The sequence below is a fragment of the Leptosomus discolor genome, chromosome 1 (assembly GCF_034619465.1).
Source record: "Leptosomus discolor isolate bLepDis1 chromosome 1, bLepDis1.hap2, whole genome shotgun sequence".
NCBI lineage: Eukaryota > Metazoa > Chordata > Aves > Leptosomiformes > Leptosomidae > Leptosomus > Leptosomus discolor.
Window position 1 is genome coordinate 24,625,286 of NC_141391.1, and position 19,063 is coordinate 24,644,348.

General features: G+C 37.0%; 1 protein-coding gene across 6 annotated transcripts in view; it reads left to right on the top strand.

Moving 5' to 3' along the window:
* FRY (FRY microtubule binding protein) overlaps positions 1-19,063 on the top strand; it is a 203,075-nt gene that overhangs the window by 45,353 nt on the left and 138,659 nt on the right. For all 6 annotated transcript variants that reach the window (XM_086481863.1, XM_086481865.1, XM_086481869.1 and 3 more), the window contains one exon: positions 13,922-14,121. In XM_086481863.1, the coding sequence (XP_086337989.1) occupies positions 13,922-14,121 (200 nt within the window). The remainder of the gene's footprint in view (positions 1-13,921; positions 14,122-19,063) is intronic.

Here is a 19,063-nt window from a genome sequence, read left to right on the forward strand (position 1 = left end):
TACTGTTACCAATGAAAGATTGTTCTCAGCAATATGTTTTCTACTAATGTATTCAACGAGTCATAAATTATACAACCAGAAAAACCATTGTGTCATCCAATCTGTTCTCCTCATAGAGCAGGCTTTATGGCTTCTCTGAATTAATTTCTGTTTAAGCTAAAGCACATCTTAAAAAAAAATCTTAATTTAAAATTTCCACTAATGGAAGAATCAGCACCAGCCTTAATAGCATTCTGGTGGTTAATTTCCTTCCCTTTGTGTTTAACTTCTTTAATGCGTTTGTCTAGTTTAAAATTCCAGACATTGGATGTTACTGAACGAAGAGCTGTCTTAGCAAATTTCTATTCCTCATATTCATGCTGAGCAGGCATTGAAGTCATCCATCTCACCTAAGTTTCAGGCATCCTCAGTGTTTATATTACATCTGACATAGTCAAGCCTGGCTTTCCTGGTAGCCAGTGGAGAGAAGTATGCACTTTCAGGGTACAGTTCATGTGAGCTGCTCTAGATGTGCTTGTTAGGAGGTAATGAGTCACGCCTTGGAAGTGCCTCAGTGCTTGTGTTGTCGTCTAAAAAGGCATTTTGGGTTGAGTGGCTCCATGTAAATATGTTTTGCAAATAGGTGCCATTGTAGGTGCAATAAGTGCAAATTCCTGCTGTTAGAGGACATGATTAAATGACTGTAACTTTCTCATAGTCAACCTAAACTAAGCTTTAAGGCAACTTTTCCAGTCATTAGTTATAGTTGCCTTTCATGAATGTCCTCTAGTTCATCACCATCTTTCTCAAGTTGCAGATACCAGAACAGGACTAAGCATCCAGTAGTGGTTGCAGAGACACTGGCAATGAAGCAGTAGAGCTTTCCTGTTTCTGCTTTTGTTTATCCTGCTTGAAAAGGCTCTCCATAGCTCTTCAGGTCACAAGAATAGCAGCCTGTTTTCGACACATTAGTCATCCTGATCTCAGGCCTTTTTTCATAATCAGTGCTTCCCTGGAATAGAAAGCCTCATTCTGTCTGTGTGGTATGTGTTCTTTGTCTCTGGCTATGCAACTCTCCATAGGTTAGAATATCTTATATATTCTTTGCTTGCACTTAGTTTCCAAAATGCTACTCAAAGTAGAAGGATCTTTTTACAATTTTTTCTACCACTCTCAATTTGTGTTTTGCCTGTATGCTTTATAGAAATGTTTTTCTTTTATGTCATTAACAGTAAGTATAAATAGTACAGGACCAAGAACTGGTCTCTGTACCTCCACTAGAAGTACATTCATTAGGGCAGGATTCTCCCTTAACCCATGTTGAGAAGTATCTGTTACCTAGCTTTTAATCTATTTTTGTGGAGAACGTGATTTTCTGGTTCTCATTTTACAGTTTGGTAAGATACCAATCCAATTGCCAAACAGAAATATAAGACTGCCCTTTTAACCTTGTTAACCAAATTTATAATCTCATAAAACGATACAGTTAGTTTAATAAAATCTATTTTCCATAAACCTATGCTTATGGCATTGTATTATTATACTTTGGTTCCTTATTAATCAAATGCAGCCATTCCTGGATGAGTATCAGGCCAGCTGTGTTGTGGTTGCCTGGATTGTCCTTGCTGACACTTTAAGAAAACCTGATACAAAATTAGTGTTGTCCTAGCCCTCAGGAATACTGAATTTCCCTTTGAATATCCCATAAAAGGAATATTTTTATTATTTTTGGTTGTAATTATGCTCTTCAGATTTTCTAAGGAATTACTCTGTTTTCTCTGTGTTTAAGCTGTTTATTTGGAAAATCCAATATTAACCTTAGGATTCTTTCTTTATTTTCATAACTAACTGGTGCAGAGTTTATCTCTACAGGTGCCTGTTCCTCTCCAAATTTAATAATGTCTTTCTGGCAGTCACTTATTCCAAAACATTTAGACATTTTAATATATGGAAGGAGTTTTCCATCATGGCCCACTGACCAGTATGAGAGCAATGTCCTGTCCATGTTGTGTTTGGTATTTGCAACTGTCTGGTCATGCAGAAGGTCCCTTGGACAGCAGCTAAATTCCATACACTTCACTCATCTGTTCAAGTGAAAGTTTTTCAGTAGGCAGCTGTACTCAAGCCAAGTTTTCAAAAACCTTCACTGAGCTCATGTGGATGGTAAAAGTCATTACTTTGTCCCTGCTGGTTTTATAATGCAGAGTCACCATGAGAAATATTTATGTCCTGAAGTCTCAGTCTAGCAAAGCAGCAAACATTTTCATTTGCATTTAGGTTTGTGGGTAAGAAACAAGTGAACGCTGCTTTCAGAGAAAGAGTTGTTCATGTAATGTTAATAAGGGGTTGTTAGATACTACAGCATCATAATGGTCTGTGGCTAATAAAAGATGACACATTGTGTGTTGGGTTGCCTGTAAGCAAAGAGATCAAATAGCATTTAATTTAATACAGAAGATAGACAATGTTGTGAGTGTGCTGCTGCAGCCAGTATTAAGTAATGGCAATAATAATTCAATCAGACATAGAGTGGGGGATTGATAATGGTAATTATTAATCCAGATTTTGGCTGCAAAGTTTTTTCTCTTGTTTTTCTTTGTATAGATGTTACTTCGCTCCACTGTAGAGGGAGACATGAATGGATGTCTGACTTGCTCTCATGTTAGTCTTCATTCACAGAAATCTCTTCTGTGGTTTCATCACAGAAAGCTTCACAAAATTTTGTAAAAGTCTTCTTGGTCTGTGAAGGTTTAGCTTGACAGTTCACAGTGCCAGCTTGCGGCTTGGTTTGCTCCTGGTGTTGTGCCATTTTCCACCCACACGAGCAAGGTTATGAATCCTAGCCAGCAGCAGCTGAAACGTACCACAATGCAGTTTAGTCGGTACAAGATGCTCTTGAAGAGTCTACTCACGTAAGAGTGAGGGTCATCTCTTATAACCTTGGATGCATATCTTTGTTGTCAGTTCTCCTTCAGTAATCACTGACAAGTAATAGGCACCTCTAGAAAGTGATTTATTCTGCCTTAAGCTAAGAATCTAAGAAGTATATGATAATCACCTAGAAATGTCAGTCTCTCTTCATTTACTCTACTCAGAGCCTAGACAGCTAGATTAAATTTGATAGTTGGCCTATAGGTGACTAAATTTGAACCTTTCCCTAAAAGGCAGCCATAGCGTAGGTCAGGTGAATCAGAAGATGAGATCAAGGAAGGAACTACATTTTTAAAGATTTTTCTTCAATGTAGTACTACACTTTGAAACATAACTAAACATGACATCATATTTATTATGGCATGAAATAAGCAAAACTCTTTAGGTAATCAACTCTTAGATATTGAACAGTATTAAGTCAGTAGGACTGTTCAGACCATGCAGTTTCAGAGGGAAACGAGCTACAGTCTGTTTCTTTTTGTGCATCAGTAATAATATAATGCTTATGTTTGCACAAGTGCATTACAACACGCTTGGGTTTTCATTCACATGTGTACATCGCTCAGAAGCCACGTCATCCATAAGTGATATGTTGTTTTCATTCCAGTGAAACAAATCAGTTTCTGACAGCATGAACCAACATTTGGCAGTGGTTTGAAAGAGCAAGTGTGGACAAGCAGACAACAAAAATTCAGGGACAGTTCCAGTTCTAACATCTGAGGTATCTACTGAAATTGGAATAGGACTCAGATGCAATCATTCCATGTCTTTCTATAGTGAAAAACGAACAGTTTAATTATCTTTTAAAAATTCTATCTTACTCAGACTCTGACAGTTTTATTGTAAAACATTTAAGGAGAAAAGTATACTCTCTTCAAGAGAAAATGTGTAGGGAAGGAACATGCAGGTCACATCCTCCCTGTTTGCTGGTCCCTCTTTTGGAAGTAACTGTTCCTTCTCCTTTGGACTCTTTTAGCCTTATGCTTCCTCGGCACTTTTCCAAGTTCCCTAAAAATAATTCTTCTGCTAACACCCATCAACCACAAAATGACGGGAATATCTTCGTCTCCCTGTCTCTGAAAAGGAAAGCAAACCCAACAAAACATCTGTCTAAAAATCTTACAGGAAGCTATTTTCTGATCCAACGAAACCAAAGTGGAGGCTAGCTTTTTCCCCTAGTACATAAAAAAGTGTAAAAGAAGAGTATGAACGTCTTTATTTAAAATAAAATGCTTTTTAAGCTGTGTTTGAGCCCAAAGAAATTCCAGCATGGTTTCAGAAATAAACGTTTTCTTTGTTTTAATTTTTTAAAAATCAATTCATCTACTAATTTGAAAATGACATTCTGAATATATCTTTCCACCCTTATTTGGAATTTTTACTTTTGGAATAACTGGAAAAGATAGCAAAACTTTTGAAGTTATCTAGAAAAGATACAAAGATTTTGAAAATACATTGTTAATCTCAAGTCAGCCTTCAAAGAGACAGTATGTCATTACCATATAACACACAGAAACTGAGAAGTATTTTTTATTTCGATCCCATCAGAAGCAACACAGATCTTTCCATTAGTGAGAAGTCACCCGCAAATGGAGCACTCAAATGGCAACTGAAAATTGTTTTGAGATTGTCCACAAGATTTCCCATGTCATTTAGCTTTTTCAAGTCTTTAATGTCATAATGAACCAAGCAAATTCTAAAATCTCCACGGCTAAAAATCTTTATGTTACATGCCTAGATTCTCACATATTTTCAGCATGGTGGTATATGTAAACAAGAAAATAATGATCTGGGTGAGAAGAAGCAGAAAAATAAATGGTGAGCGAAGAGAATGGGCAGGAAGGAGAATTGCTTCCCTGTCTCACTCAGATGTTTTGCGAGGATCTGAGGTAAGAACCTAGGGAACATTGTTAAGCTGCTCAGCCCCTGACCTGCAACTTAGGAGAAAGAGAGAGGGAAAGTCTACATCTTACAGGATTGTAATTACTAGGAGCTTTGCCAAGTCTATGAAAAGGCCTTTAGAAAGTGGATGGACATATATGACAGGATTTCCTGTTTGTGTGTTTTGGCAGTTATCATTATTGAATCCCCTGCATATGGAGATATGGTCTCTTGCAAGAGGAGAAATTGTGTTCCGCCCACTGCTTTCCTCTACAGGGTCTCATATCAATTACCCCTCTCTTGCACAGAATTGCAGTGCATGCACATCTGAGGATTGCCAAGGTTAACACCTACCCGCAGCAGCTAGGATGTGAGGGCTGGAAGGTTGCTGTTGGCTAATAAAGCCAAACCAACAGTTTTAACCTTTCCAAGGTACCAGACTGAAATTAACAGGCACTTCACCACATCCATCTCAAATAATACCTGTCAGTGTGTGTAAAGGTTGTTCTAACGTTTCCCTGAACTTGGGCAAAGATTTCTGTATTAAACTGGTTATTTCCTAATGGGGTGATCTCAGAAGATGGCTGCTTCATAAGCACCTCTGCGTGGAATGAGCATTCGAGCTCTTTGTAGACATGCAGAGAAGAGCATCCCCCACAAGTGGTATTTAGGATCCGTCAGGCCTACTGAGTGGGCCATATAGTTATTTTCATGGATGCTGCATTTTATTTCTGTCATTCAGAGGGCTGGATCTGATTGTTGAGAAATGGGACTTGTTTTGAGGCTCTGTTCTGCAACTCCTTGTCCACCCCTGAGATTCAGGGGAGGGCAGAATGTGTACTACGAGGAGTCAGCCTTATGTCCTGGAATGTTCAGTTTCACTGAGGATACCATACGGCCTGTTTTAGGCCTGCTGTTTATAACGTTCCCGAAGATACTGAAAATAAATTGAAGAATAGCATTTCACACATGTGAAACTCAAGCCTCCTTTTTCTTGGCTAGATTTGTTGGGTTGGCCAAAGCTTAAACTTTATTGGCAACCCTGCCACTTCTTAGTGGATGATTTTTTCTCCTGTTTTCTGGCTTTGCTGTTCCTTGTATTCACATAGAATTTACACTGTCCTGTTGTGGTAAAAGGAATAGAAAGTTTGGAGAAGGATTGCCCAGCCAGGTCTACAGGGGTTGGAATGTCTTCTGTCATTCAACAAGTGTTCTGAAAAGAGTGAAATAAATATATCTAAACCTGGTAACAGCATTTTTCCACTAAGTCTTTGGACAGAAATAATTTTAAAAGTTGGTCTTATCTCAGTTAAATCTGTGACCAAATCCTGGAATACCTTTATCACTGAAGGTATCCCCTTCCTTTCTCTTCTCCATGCTATTTTACACAAATGACTTTCCCAAGGTCATTTTCCATTTCCTCTTTAAAGGAATGGAGGAATCTGAAATTTATAAATTAGCCTTTTCTCCCTTACAGTTTCAGCATAATCAGGTAGTTTGAGAATTTCTGTTTGGAAGAGCTTAGGTCACCTTTCACAACTTTTTTGGAGTTCTTCCCAAATCTATTATTCCCTTCAGACTTGTTTTCAGAATGAGACCTTTTGCTCCAGAATCTTGAACTTCTTTTATACTTTTACCTGCTGACTTCACAGGCTCTTCCATTTTATCTTCTAGACTAGATAGTGGTTCCTCTGGCATAGGTATTTACATGCTATAGCTAGACTTCTGTTTTGTACAGAATTATTGGGTTTTTTCCTTTGTTGCATTACAGACCATCTATCCAATTGGTCAACCAAAATAACTCTTCCTGAAGAATCCTGGATTTGGATTAAATAGGCTTTTGAAAGACAGGATGAGCTGGAATAGTTTTATGTCATGTTTGTTTGTCAAGACAGCTGCACAGAATGACCTAGTGTCTTCTCCCAGTAGTTGTTTGAACAACAGTTTTAGACAGAGCCTTCAGAGTCTGGAATTTTAAAATCAAGTACACTGAGATTTCTGATACATGTGGTATTGTGACAACTTTGTTCTACTAAGGGGAAAAATATGTTTGAGTTTTTTGCCATATACACTGTCTCATACATTCTTCTTGTCTGTATGTGCCCGTATCTACTGTCTGTATCTATATACTGCTCTCGGTGAGTGAATTTTTCACTGCAAAGAGTTGCCTCACCTCCAAATGAGCCTTCATGGGGAATCATTTTCATACAATATGAACATTTGCCTACGTGTTTTGTTCACTGCTTATTTTACATTTTTTATTAAAACAGAGGAAGCTTTGCAGCAGTACTTTCAGTTAAGTGTAGTGTCAAAGCTCCACAGTTGATACTCTCTACCTGAGACATATGCAAAAGGTTTTTACAGATCTCTCCATCCCTAGGAGAATGCATGCCAGCCTCACTACAGTTGGGAGTGTAAATAGTTTCCAGCACTAGAGAAGGAAAGCTGTATCTGCAATGCTGTTGCTTATGGCAGATTCATACAGTAGCTTTTGTATGGACCTTAGAAGTTGCTCTAGGCTATACAATTAGATTTTCTTACATGTATTTTAATAATAAATTTAAATTATATTTAGATAAGCATGCAGTTGAGAGGAGGGAAGAAGTATCTTAAAAAGATACTCCCTGGTTTATCGACTCTTTCAATGAAAAACGGAAAATAAGCAGTAAACAAAACATGTAGGCAAATATTCATATTGCATGAGATTGATCCCCTGTGAAGAGTAAGACCAACACCAATGCCACCATAATTTACACTTCTACTTTCCAAATAGTCTGGATGTGAGACTCAGATGTGCACTGAATTCTTCCTAGTCATTAATTTTTTACTGTAAATCTTCCTAAGAGAGGATCAGAAACACAAAAAGATCAGGTATCAGTAGCATTGATTGCTTATCATAAAGTCGTGTACTTTAAATACATTTATTTCCTATCATACATATTGCAAGTCATTAATATGTTTTATTGGTTAACTTTATGCCTTTATGGTTATTTTTTGTTGAAACGTGCAAATAAATTATGAAAATAATGCTTACATTAAAATAGTGCTACTACAGCATCTTACTAATATGCTGGAATAACTTTTTCCTGGGAATCTTAGTTTCTTTCACCAAGATAAAAATGGTTCTGCTAGACTTTTATTTTGTTTCTTTCAGCAAAAGTTTCCGTTGAATTTTGTTGTCTTTGTCTATAAAGCTCAAACTAATTGTGAATATTCACCTTCAAAGGGTGAAAAAGCCACCTTTTGGTAACCTTGGCACATGTACCATATCCTTGTAAATTAAATTCTTCATGCTTTATTTAATAATGTGTTTTCTTTTTAATATTATAATTGAAGTTTTAAAACAAAGCAAATCTTCCTAGGAGTTATTTCAGCAGATGTATAATTATCCTTAAGGATATGTGGTTTCTCACTGACTCTTGGCATGGGAAAAGAAGAGATATTGCCTTGGTTTTATCACAAGGAATTTAAACTGAATGTACTTCTGGCCAAAAGACCTTAGTTACAAAACAAACCCCATCCTGTGTTGTCTCTGTGCTTTGCATTTCTATACTAATTGCTTTCAGCTTGGATTGTATGATAATACGTGTGTTTGATATGCATGGTTTGATTATGTCGAACTCCATTATCCTGTCTCATGTTCTTGGAGTGCCTGAAGTAGTTTCACTAATCTGTCAGCATAGTATGTACTTGTGGATAAATATAGACATGCAGACACTCCGTGAGTGGTCATCATCATATGCTGAAGCTAAAAATTACCCCTTTGGTTATGGAAAGGCTGATCTGATCCGAAGGCCTGCTCTAGCTCACATATTGTAGGTCTTCAGCGGTTGTCTATGAAAAAAACAAAACCAAAAAACTAAAAGAAATATCTGCTTCAATGCTGAAAAATTTATAGTGAAGTGTGAAACAACAAGGATTATGAAACAGTTAATTTCCTTTCGATTTTAGTTAGAAAAGGATTCTAACTTTTCTAACTGAAGGAGTGGAACATTTCAGGTATTCACAGGCTCATGGATATTACAGTAGCATGTTGGAGAAAATCCAGTGTGATCGGCTTTATAAAGGGGCTTGGTAGGTATGAAAATACTGCAAATACATATTTTGGTTTATGTTACTAGTTTGTTTGTTGTTGCTGAAATATAAATTTGACACAGTTAACTAAAAAAAGGTGATCTCTGTTTCTTCTGCTTAAATATACTAAAAATTCAGTAACTATGTTTGGCTGAAGCTGTATCCAGTGTAGCACAGACTCTTGGCTTGTGTGTTATGATTGTTCTGTTGGTTTGTTTCATCTTAGAGCTTTAAGAAAAATACCTGTAGTGTAAATCATAGCAGAGACTCTCTCATGATACTTTAATTTTGTACTCATCTCCATTATCAGCATAGTGACCGTGTGTATGTGTTAAAACTACTCCGCTTTTTTTTTACAACTGTTTCTATGTTCAGGGAAATGATTAATTCAGGAGAAAAAATTAGCAATGGTTTTAGTTCAGTAATCCTTTCTGTGGCCATAGTATCTGGTTGTGGTGACAACCATATGTGATATTGCATTGCTACCTCCATATTTACTCCTTGTTTGTAATTTTAAAAATATACATAGCATTGAGAAAATCTTGTGATTATAGACTGAACTAAGTTAAAATATTCTGTGGGAAAACAGTATCATTTGAGATACAGCTTATTGCAAATACAGTAGAAAAATAGGGAACATGTCTTGAAAACAAGAAAATGGGTTGAGAGAAGTAGCCCTCAGACAGAATTTCACCCTGGAATGGTACAGACATCTTATAGTTGATCAAGCATAGTTAAACTTTTTTATGGATTTTCCTAGGATAGGAGCTTTAAATATGTATACAACTTTCAAAAATTTACGTATAGATTCCCTACTATTGCAGGGCCCTTAGGCATCAGGGTTACCCTGGTCTCTTGCATCGCCATTCGTTCTCCTTGGGAATGAGCTACTTTTCTGTAGGTGAAGGTTTTAGTTTAGTACTTGTGTGGTGACCAGTATCCTACAATATGTTAGAGGAGTTCAAACAAAATGTTTCAGTGATCCATTCTGGTACTTCTCCTTGCAGAACATTACTATTTTGAAATCAAGTAGTAAAAACTCAATTTATCAATGAAATAAATATTTACGATTGAGTATAACCCCTTCCTCCCACCCCACCCCCACCAGATATCTTCTGCATAAACCCATACAAACCCTATTTTGTGATTTCTCACGTAAAAATTACGCCTTCTGTTTAATGGGGCAGTGTTTCACTGGCATAGATGGCAAAAATGGACACATCCTTTTTATTGCTGTTTTTAAGGCTCACATTACAATGTGTCAACATAAAGTGGCCAATCATGGATTACTTTAATGCAGGTATTTCTTAAATTCTGAGTCCTTGATTTCCTGTTTTATGTCTCAGGCAACTTTTTCTTATGAGCTTTTGTAGGGCACTCAGTCTAGAAAACAAACTATATTCTGTTACATCATCAGTATAGATGTCAGTGAAATAGTCACTGGCCAGATTTTTGCAAAGTAAATACCAAGCACATGCAAAATGCTTGAGATAATGAAACTGAAAAGATGCATGACAAAGCCAAACCAGTATATAATAGTTCATGACCAACTAATGATCAACACAGAACCCTCACACTGTTGACAATGTTAACTTCCACACTGAAGATGCTTAAATGGAGTTAGCAGCTACAAAATGATCCTTTAAGAATTTGAACTAAAGCAATGTCATATTTTAGCCATTTCTATAACTGCTGTAGTTGCTGTAGCATTAATAGGTGTTAACCCCCAGGATATCCTTTTTCTTTCCTTTGAGGGAAAGGCTGTACAGTCCTAATATTTCAGAGAAGAGCTAGAATGAAAAATTTTGGTGCACTGACAAATCTCACAAATAATGGCATTTCTGTATTACAGTGTGAAAATAATTGATTTTTCAGTTAGATGTCTGGGAAAAAAAAGTTAGATCAGCCTATTCACAAGCCTAACAGCATCGTTTTTAAAAGGCTTCTTGCTAACAATGACTTATGTAGATTTACATTCCAGCCTCAAAATACTGGCTGAATGCCACAATAATTGAAGATAAGGGTGGCAGCTCCCAGGTTTCTTAAACTTAGTTTCGTAAGGATATGAGGGTGCGTGATCTCACACGCTGCCTTCCTTGCTTCCTTCCATCCCTTCTGCTTGTCCCTTTGGAGTAGATTTTCAACTTAGTAGCCAAAAAAAAGGCAACCAAAATTGCCCAAGGAACAGAAGACAAGTTTGCATGTGATTAGATTCCTACAGATTCCTTCAGGAGGGCGCCTGGGATGGTTGCACTGGCCAGGGAGAGGCGGACAGCCCAGCCCGGGTGTGTTTTGCTTGGCAGAAGCTGGCTGGTGGGCAGCCTGCCTGCCCAGCCTCGGGCGCAGAGCTGGGGAGGGAGCTTGGGAACGACTGGGGGGAGCTTGGGATGATGACAGGGGGGCGGACAGGGCCTTTACTGCACAAAGGACACAAATCCTTAAGCAAATTGGTTTCACTGCTCACAAAAAACCATTTTTCCTAACTGAGCTCTTGGCAATCAAACGGATTTCAGGGATAGATGTGAGCCAGTCAAAACCAAGCATTTAGCAAATATATTAGTGATTGTAAAAACATTGTCTGATGCCTTCCTAAAGCTATTTGTGGAGAAATTTCCATTACCTAGTATATTTGATAGTCCATATAAATTTGCATCTGATCCTTTGCATCCCACTGTCTTCATGCTTAAACTTTAGGAGAGCCTAGATGATTCCAGAAGAGCAGTAGCACTTACACTCTTCTCTGGTGTCTCTTTTTTTCGTTGCTTTGAAGTAGATTATTATTCAGAACAACAATGTAATTTTAGAAACAGTTTTCTATAATATCAATGTAGAACTGTTCTATACACTTCATTTTATGCAGAATCATAATGCCAATAAGACTCCATGATTATGCTTTTGCACTCAAAAGTTGAGTGAAACTTTCCAGGAAACAAATCTACCAGGAAAGATCTATTAGAGTGGAAGAAGTGGTGCTGCTGTGCTAAAGAGTGATGGCGTGCCTTGTCAATCAGGGGAGTTATTTTCAAAGTAAAGTATGGATGTGTTACACTTGCAGAATAATAGCTACATGAACAAAAGCTTTTCTATCTTGCATTATAGTCATAGTGGACTTCTAAACTTTGATTTTTCTAGAGGAAAACATGTTCTCTTTTCTCCAATGCATCTTTTTTATTTTTCAGTGCATGAATTTGGGGTCTGATTCTGCTGCATCTTGAATACTCTCGAACAATCTCCATTATCTTTGTGATTTAGTTTTTTCAGTTTTTTGCAGCAATGAAGTGTTAAAGTATTTAGGAAGGATGTAAAATCTCATTTATTCTTAAAGCAATCTCATGTAATTCATAGTTGACAGTTACTTTTAGTAGTAGTTGCAATTCTATCCCTCAAAAGGAGAGGCTAAAGGCATTAGAAGTGCGGCATCCATCACTGTAGTTCATTCTTTCTTTTTTTCTTTCTTTGCAACTTGGATGCAACATACAATGTGACACTCTGGAATGCAATGCTATGGGGAAATGCTGTGTTGGTATTAGTTCACAGTACTTCCTCAGTTTGTATTGTGTTAAAGCACCTCTGGCCCAATCACCAGCAGTGCTTGTGGGTGTTACAACACTTAAATTGCATTCAGAGTGGCTAATGGCTCGGCTTCCCGATGTTACTTAATTTGCCTTTTTCAAAGTCTGTGGCAAAGCTAACAGAGGGTGCTACCAGTACCTGCTTGAAGACCAGACATGACTTCTATTGCCAGTAGGAGCTAAGCCTGAGGATTTTGTTTTGGAAAGTTTATTTGTAGAATGGTAATATTTGAATTAATGAGGTTTTGGTTTATAGTACTTCAATTAATTTTCCCTTCAGTTTCCCAGAAAAAGAGTAAGTAGAACTAAGCCTAGTACATAATATCTTGATAGTGGTTATGGGGAGTTCATAGAATCACAGGATAATTCAGATTGGAAGGGATCTCTGGAGGATTAGTCCAATCTCTGCTCACCAACTAGAGAAGGTTTCTCAGGGCCTTGTCCAGCCAAGTTTCGAGTATCTCCAAGAGTGGAATTTCAACTATATCTTTGGACAACCTGTACCAGTGTTTGATCACCCCTTCATAGTGGAAATTTTTTTCCATATATCTAATTGGAATTTTCCACATTCCAACTAGTGTCTGTTGCCTCTCATCCTGTCACTGTGCTGAGAGTCTGGCTCCATCTTTGCTGTACTCCGTTAGGTAGCTGAAGGCTGCAATAAAATTTCCCCTTAGCCTTCTCTTCTTAAGGTTACACCAATCCAGCACTCTCAGCCTGTACCCGTGTAGCAAGCACATAAGCCCCTGACCATCTTTGTGATCCTCCCTTGGCCTTGCTCCAGAATAGCAATGTCATTCTTGTGTGAGGGAGCCCAAAACTGGACACAGTACTCCTAATGTGATCTCACAAATGCCAAAGGGGTCTATAGGGTTTGGTACTTTCAGGAAAATTAATATATAATGAACATTTTTTTGGCCTGAAAAACATTTATTGTCCAATTCTTCACATAAAATTTATAGTGGTGAAATGTCATTGTTTTTAAAAGAGTCATTCTTGATTGATCTCAATATAAATGAGAGGAAAATCAGGCCCTTTACAACTCACCGTAGTCAAAAGACCACACTCCTGACTTTTGCAACGATAGGTCAGTTTGAATAGCAATAAAGAATAAATTTGTTACTTGACAGCTGGATTACAGATCTGGCCTGCAAGACAAAGGATATAAATGAGGATGTTAATCGAAGAGTTAGACATCAGCAAGTCTTACCATGTAAAAAAACAGGATTGAATGTGCACTGCATAGTAAACACTACTCAATTTTAATACATAAGATTTCATCTTTGATTTCTTCTTCAAGTCTAGATTATGTACATTCTACTTATAACTGTGCCATGGAAATTATATTTCTGTGTTGTGTGTTTCTTTGATTATCAACTAGTCTCCAATTTTGTTTTGACAGTATAGTGGGCCATTGGGGTGCTCTGGAAAAGTTAAGACGTGTTGAATTGCCCAAAAGTAAATGTGTTTTTTCTACATTTCAGCTTCTCCAGTTGGTAACGGATATATCAAGCCACCTGTTCCACCTGTTGCTGGTACACAGAGAGAAAAAGGGCCTCCAGCCATGTTACCTATCAGTGTTGACCCAGACAGTAAACCAGGCGAATATGTCCTGAAGAGCTTGTTCGTTAACTTTACTACTCAGGCTGAACGCAAGATTCGCATCATCATGGCAGAACCTCTTGTGAGTAAAAAGAAACTACTTTGCTTTGAATTTGTTTTTAAATCAGGCTTGTTTGCTGTGCAATGTAAGCTGCATTAGAGTTTGGTAGTGTTCCCCAAACTGGAAGGTATGCTACTATGGCAATTAGAATGTTGTGGTAGAGGACAGAGATATGCAAGATACGTCAAAGGGGTGACATGAAAAGGAATTAATATTTTATTTCTGTTTGTAATATGGGCATGTGTTAATGCAATTGAGGGGCAGAAGGGATGTCAGCCAGCATAGATTTCACAACTGGGAGAGTCATGTAGGTCAAAATAGATTGGAAAATGCTGAAATATGTGTTTCAGTATTTCTGAACATTACTGGTTTTCAGCTAAAACGTGAAAATGAATAACACTGCTGGTTCTTATTTTAGTTCTGACAGTAGTAGGTTTCATAATCTAACAAAGGGCTATAGCACCTGTTTTGCAGATATGAAAAAGCATGCAGCATTTGAAAAAGGAGCTACGTTACAAAGTCTTGCACAGTCAGTGAGAAAGCCATTGTTATTTATACTTCAGGCAAGTTTAACATACAGGTGTGTCTGCTGCAAATTGTCTTATGTAACCAAACTTCTGGGACACTGTTATTTTAACTTGAAACTACATTTTATATACATTCTTGCTATTTTGATTAGGAAGAATAGTTTTGTAACCTATATTTTAGTTCTGACAAGGTAAAAATAATAAAAATAACCAGAAACTTGTATGTCTGAGCTGTCAGGGAATTTTTATAAAATCTTATAACATTTTAGTTATAAAGCACGGTATAGAATACTTGGTTCTGTTCCCCATTTTCAGGTCTGGATATTCTGAACAGTGAAATTAAGATTGTCTTGATTTTGATGGTATCTGTTCAGCTTTATGCTTTTATTTAGATTCAGAAGCATTTGATGTTTGGAAAGTTTTTCCAGACTTTCCTCTGAAACATTGGGTAGATGCAAGATGACAGAAATATTTTACATAATTTGGAAATAACACAGAAAAAGCTAACAGGAAGGCATATTTTGACAAAGATCCAGTTTCTTCTTCTTTCATGAGTCCCCTCTAAATCACAAAAAGTAGAATAAACTGACAGTCATAGTGTAGGTCCTTTAAAAAAAAATGGCAGCAGCGGTTTATTACCATCCAGTCTTCATGTGACGCACAGTGAACATCTTTAAAATTTCAAGACAAAATGTGTTGTAAAATTACGTGACAAGATCAGGGAAACAGCAAAAAAAAACAGCACTGAGAACTTAATTTCCTTGCGGCGCCTCTGTTACTCTTAAACACTAACCTCTGCATTTTCATGTAATATTTCAGACATAGATATGAACCAGTGACCCTGATTTATTTACATTGCACCTTGTGTTGATGATTTTGAACTGCTGTGTGTTGATATATTATTTTTTTCTCTTTGTGAAACCGTGACTATCTGAATGTTGATCTTACCTTATTCTAGAGGTTGTTCAGTTAAATTTTATTTGGTAAATTCAATGCAGAATGTGAAAATATGACAAGAGACTGGAATATCACCTTCTTCGTGTCAACATTTTCAGAACGTATTTCTTACAGGGGTCTAACCATGAGACACTAACAATAATTCAATGACATACTCATGTCTTATTAATACTAGTAGGACTTACAAGTAGTGGCATGCTGCTATTAGAGGGTGACTGTGACAAATGTGTAAGCAGGATTTTGTAGACATTCAGTCAAAATGATCTGGAAATAAATAGGTTGGAAAGAAGTGACAAGGGAAAATCGCAAAAATTATCCTGGAATAATGGATAAGAATTTAAGTCCACCCTTTTTGTGGGGTAGCTGTTGGATGTTTAGCAGCTTTGTTCCCACATTTCTATTCCACTGACAAGAATTGCAACCAGGAAGTCCCAGGGATTTTCCAGACAAAGATTATAAATTGATGGTGCACAGCCACCCTTTAGCCTTTTTTCACAATAGGTAGTCAAATGGTAAGCTCTTTGAAGATTCTGTTCTAATTAAACTCAAACATACTTCAAAGAAAATCAAACTTGTAAAGTGCTCTAACACTGAGATGTTTCTAGTTTGAATTCTCTAAGTCATTACAAGATATGACAGTTCAATTTTATAATGAGCGATGACTACTTAAGATATCTTTTAGAGAAGCTAAAATTATATGTTTATGTTGTAATTGCTTTTTCCTCTCTTTTATCACAAAGTAGTCTAGCTCATATACAAGCTCTGAAGTTACCATGGGGTTAAATAAAAGACTTACTGATATATTTTTTACCTAGATATTTCTTTTCATACACACATTTTGCCTGCATATCCTTTCTGATTATCATTACTGTTGTTTTTATGATTTTTTTCCCTCAGTTTCTTTGGGTTCCGTATGCCTATTTGATATATCCATCTCTTTCTTTTGTGATGTACACAGAGCTGTAAATTAGTGTTCTGACAACTATGGTGGAAAATCAGGTTTGTGTCCCACCATAAGCTGCAGGCACAAAAGATTTTTGCTATTTTCTGGGGCAGCAGTGAAGGGCAGAGGACCCACTCCCTCCTGCAGCCCCGTGAAATCTCAGTTGGGATAGCAAGATTCCAGCAGCAGAGAAAGCAGAGGGCAATGTCACCTACTCCTGCTGCTGCCTTGGCTGTCAACCGAGTATGAGTTGGCATTTTGGTTACTGGATCTGGCAGCGATCATCATAAAATATGCACTCCCCAGTTAATATGTTTTCTAGGCATGACTCTAACATTGACTATACGCTACTAAGTCTTTAACAAGTTAGAATGGAAACCTTTTGTTTCCAGATGTGATTTTTTACTTTGTCTGGAGAATATTTTATTTGGAATTTCAGGTCAATCTTTTCATCTTTTTAAGGTCTCTGAGATATAACAAACATTTCAATAACTGCACTAAGTTCTCAATTATGTGGCTAATTTTTAATGGTTAAACTACTGTACCCAGATTGTCAAGTTATATTAATCCAAATTAAAGGTATTTGACAGCAGAATTAATTAAAAGGGATTTTCCAGTTTATAAAATTAAAATCACATAAATGAAATGTACATAATTTCTTCTTGATGGCCCTTAATAATTTCCTGCTTCTTTTCTGTAAATAATTGTTCTCCTTTGTAATTAATATTAATAAATTTTCCGGCAGATGTTTTTTCACAGCTGATTGTATTCATATTTAATTTTTACCAATTTTATTGTAAATCTTCTCTGCATTGCTTCACTTACAAACACAATTCAGTGTTTTATTACTACTGATCTTACTTCAAGCAGTAGTGACCTTAAATTGAAGCTAGAATGAGGAAGCCAGGGAAATATTTTTGCCGGTTCAAATGATAAAATGTATTTACATATCTTAACACTGTAAGGATAAAACCCGGAAAATAGTTTCCTTTTTAGGACTGTCGATTATCACTTAGGGTAATAATTCATCCTGTGCATACTGATCAGGCTAATCTTTAAATACGGCTTTCAGCAGTACTTACACACAGCTGTAGACGTTGATAAAACATAGTGAGCTACAGGCATTGACAGTGGTTAATGGTTAATTTAGCTGTTGGTAAACTTTCATTATGCTTTTCTCCTGCAAGCATCTTATTTTACTGAGCTTGTCTAAATTCAGGATCTCTCTGAATACTGAACTCAGGAACAGAATTTACTCATTATAGGATTAAGACTGTAAGCATATTCATGTATTCTGCATATAACTTTCTCCTTTTACTAGGTAGATATTATTTTGCCATTGGAAAAAAAAATAAAGCAGTGATGTGGTTGATACTAGTGTATTTATTACTTCCATTTCATTAGAAGCTCAAAGACATTAAAATATAGACCTATTTCAAAACAGGGCTGGTGGTAACAGCCAAGCAAGTGGTTAGGAACACTGAAAGGGCAGCAATAATGCAAGTTTGGTTTTACAAAGACTGACCAATGAACATGTATAGTGGCAGTGCTGTCCTATTAGTTTAATCTAGGCTTCACTTTGTCTAGGCAAGAGAAGAAATTAACTAAGGACAGACTTGGAAGAAAAGGAAGAAGAAGGGTTTTTTTGTTTCTGAGGACTGGGCTGTGATAATTAGTAAGATTTATGTAGGCTATAATAATACCAAACAGTTTTATCCCACAACTGTAATGTAGAATTTTCTGTTTTACATCGACTAAAATTCCAGCTGTGTCACATGAGAAATTACTCCTTTGTTCTCAGAGATAATGAGACACATTAGCGTTACACATATTTTACATTTGAAGTCCTCATGAATAGTTTGGCATACAAAAGGATTTCAGACCCCTGTTTATTCATTGTGCACAAACAGGAGTTACTATAACCTGGAAGGACACATTTTTGCATAGCCAGTGGCATAGGTGTTTGCAGCTAGATACAGGCCTATAAAAACACTCATACATTTCAGAGCCAGGCAATGTCAACAGGAGCTTTCTCAGTGATCTCAGGATTTCCATAGCTGGGCATCTGGGCAGAATGCTGTTTGAGGCTTCAGATCTCATTCTGATGGCAAAATTCTCCAGGATGCTTACTGTCCCTGGGCCTCACTACTACACGGATATAGTTGGAGGACAGTCAATGGCGCATATGATGGTTCAAATCGCTAAGAGGATTAAACATTGGAAGTCAGATTCAATCCAAGGTCACCAAGGCTGTCACACTATATCACGTGTTGGCCGATGCTTGCAAATATAGCAAAGAAGCTGCCGCGTGCCCCTAATCTCATTTTTGTGTCTTTTAAGGATGTTGGTTATTACCACTATCCAGAAAATTAAAGTCATACCACAATCATTCTAGGCCAGTCTTATCACTGGTCTGTCATTGTGAAGGACGGAAAGCAAATCAAGTATATACTTTGGTAGCATTTTGCCAGATAAGTGGCAATTAATTAAAGAGACATATTTCCATATTTTCTCAGCAGCTTCATCCTTTGCATGC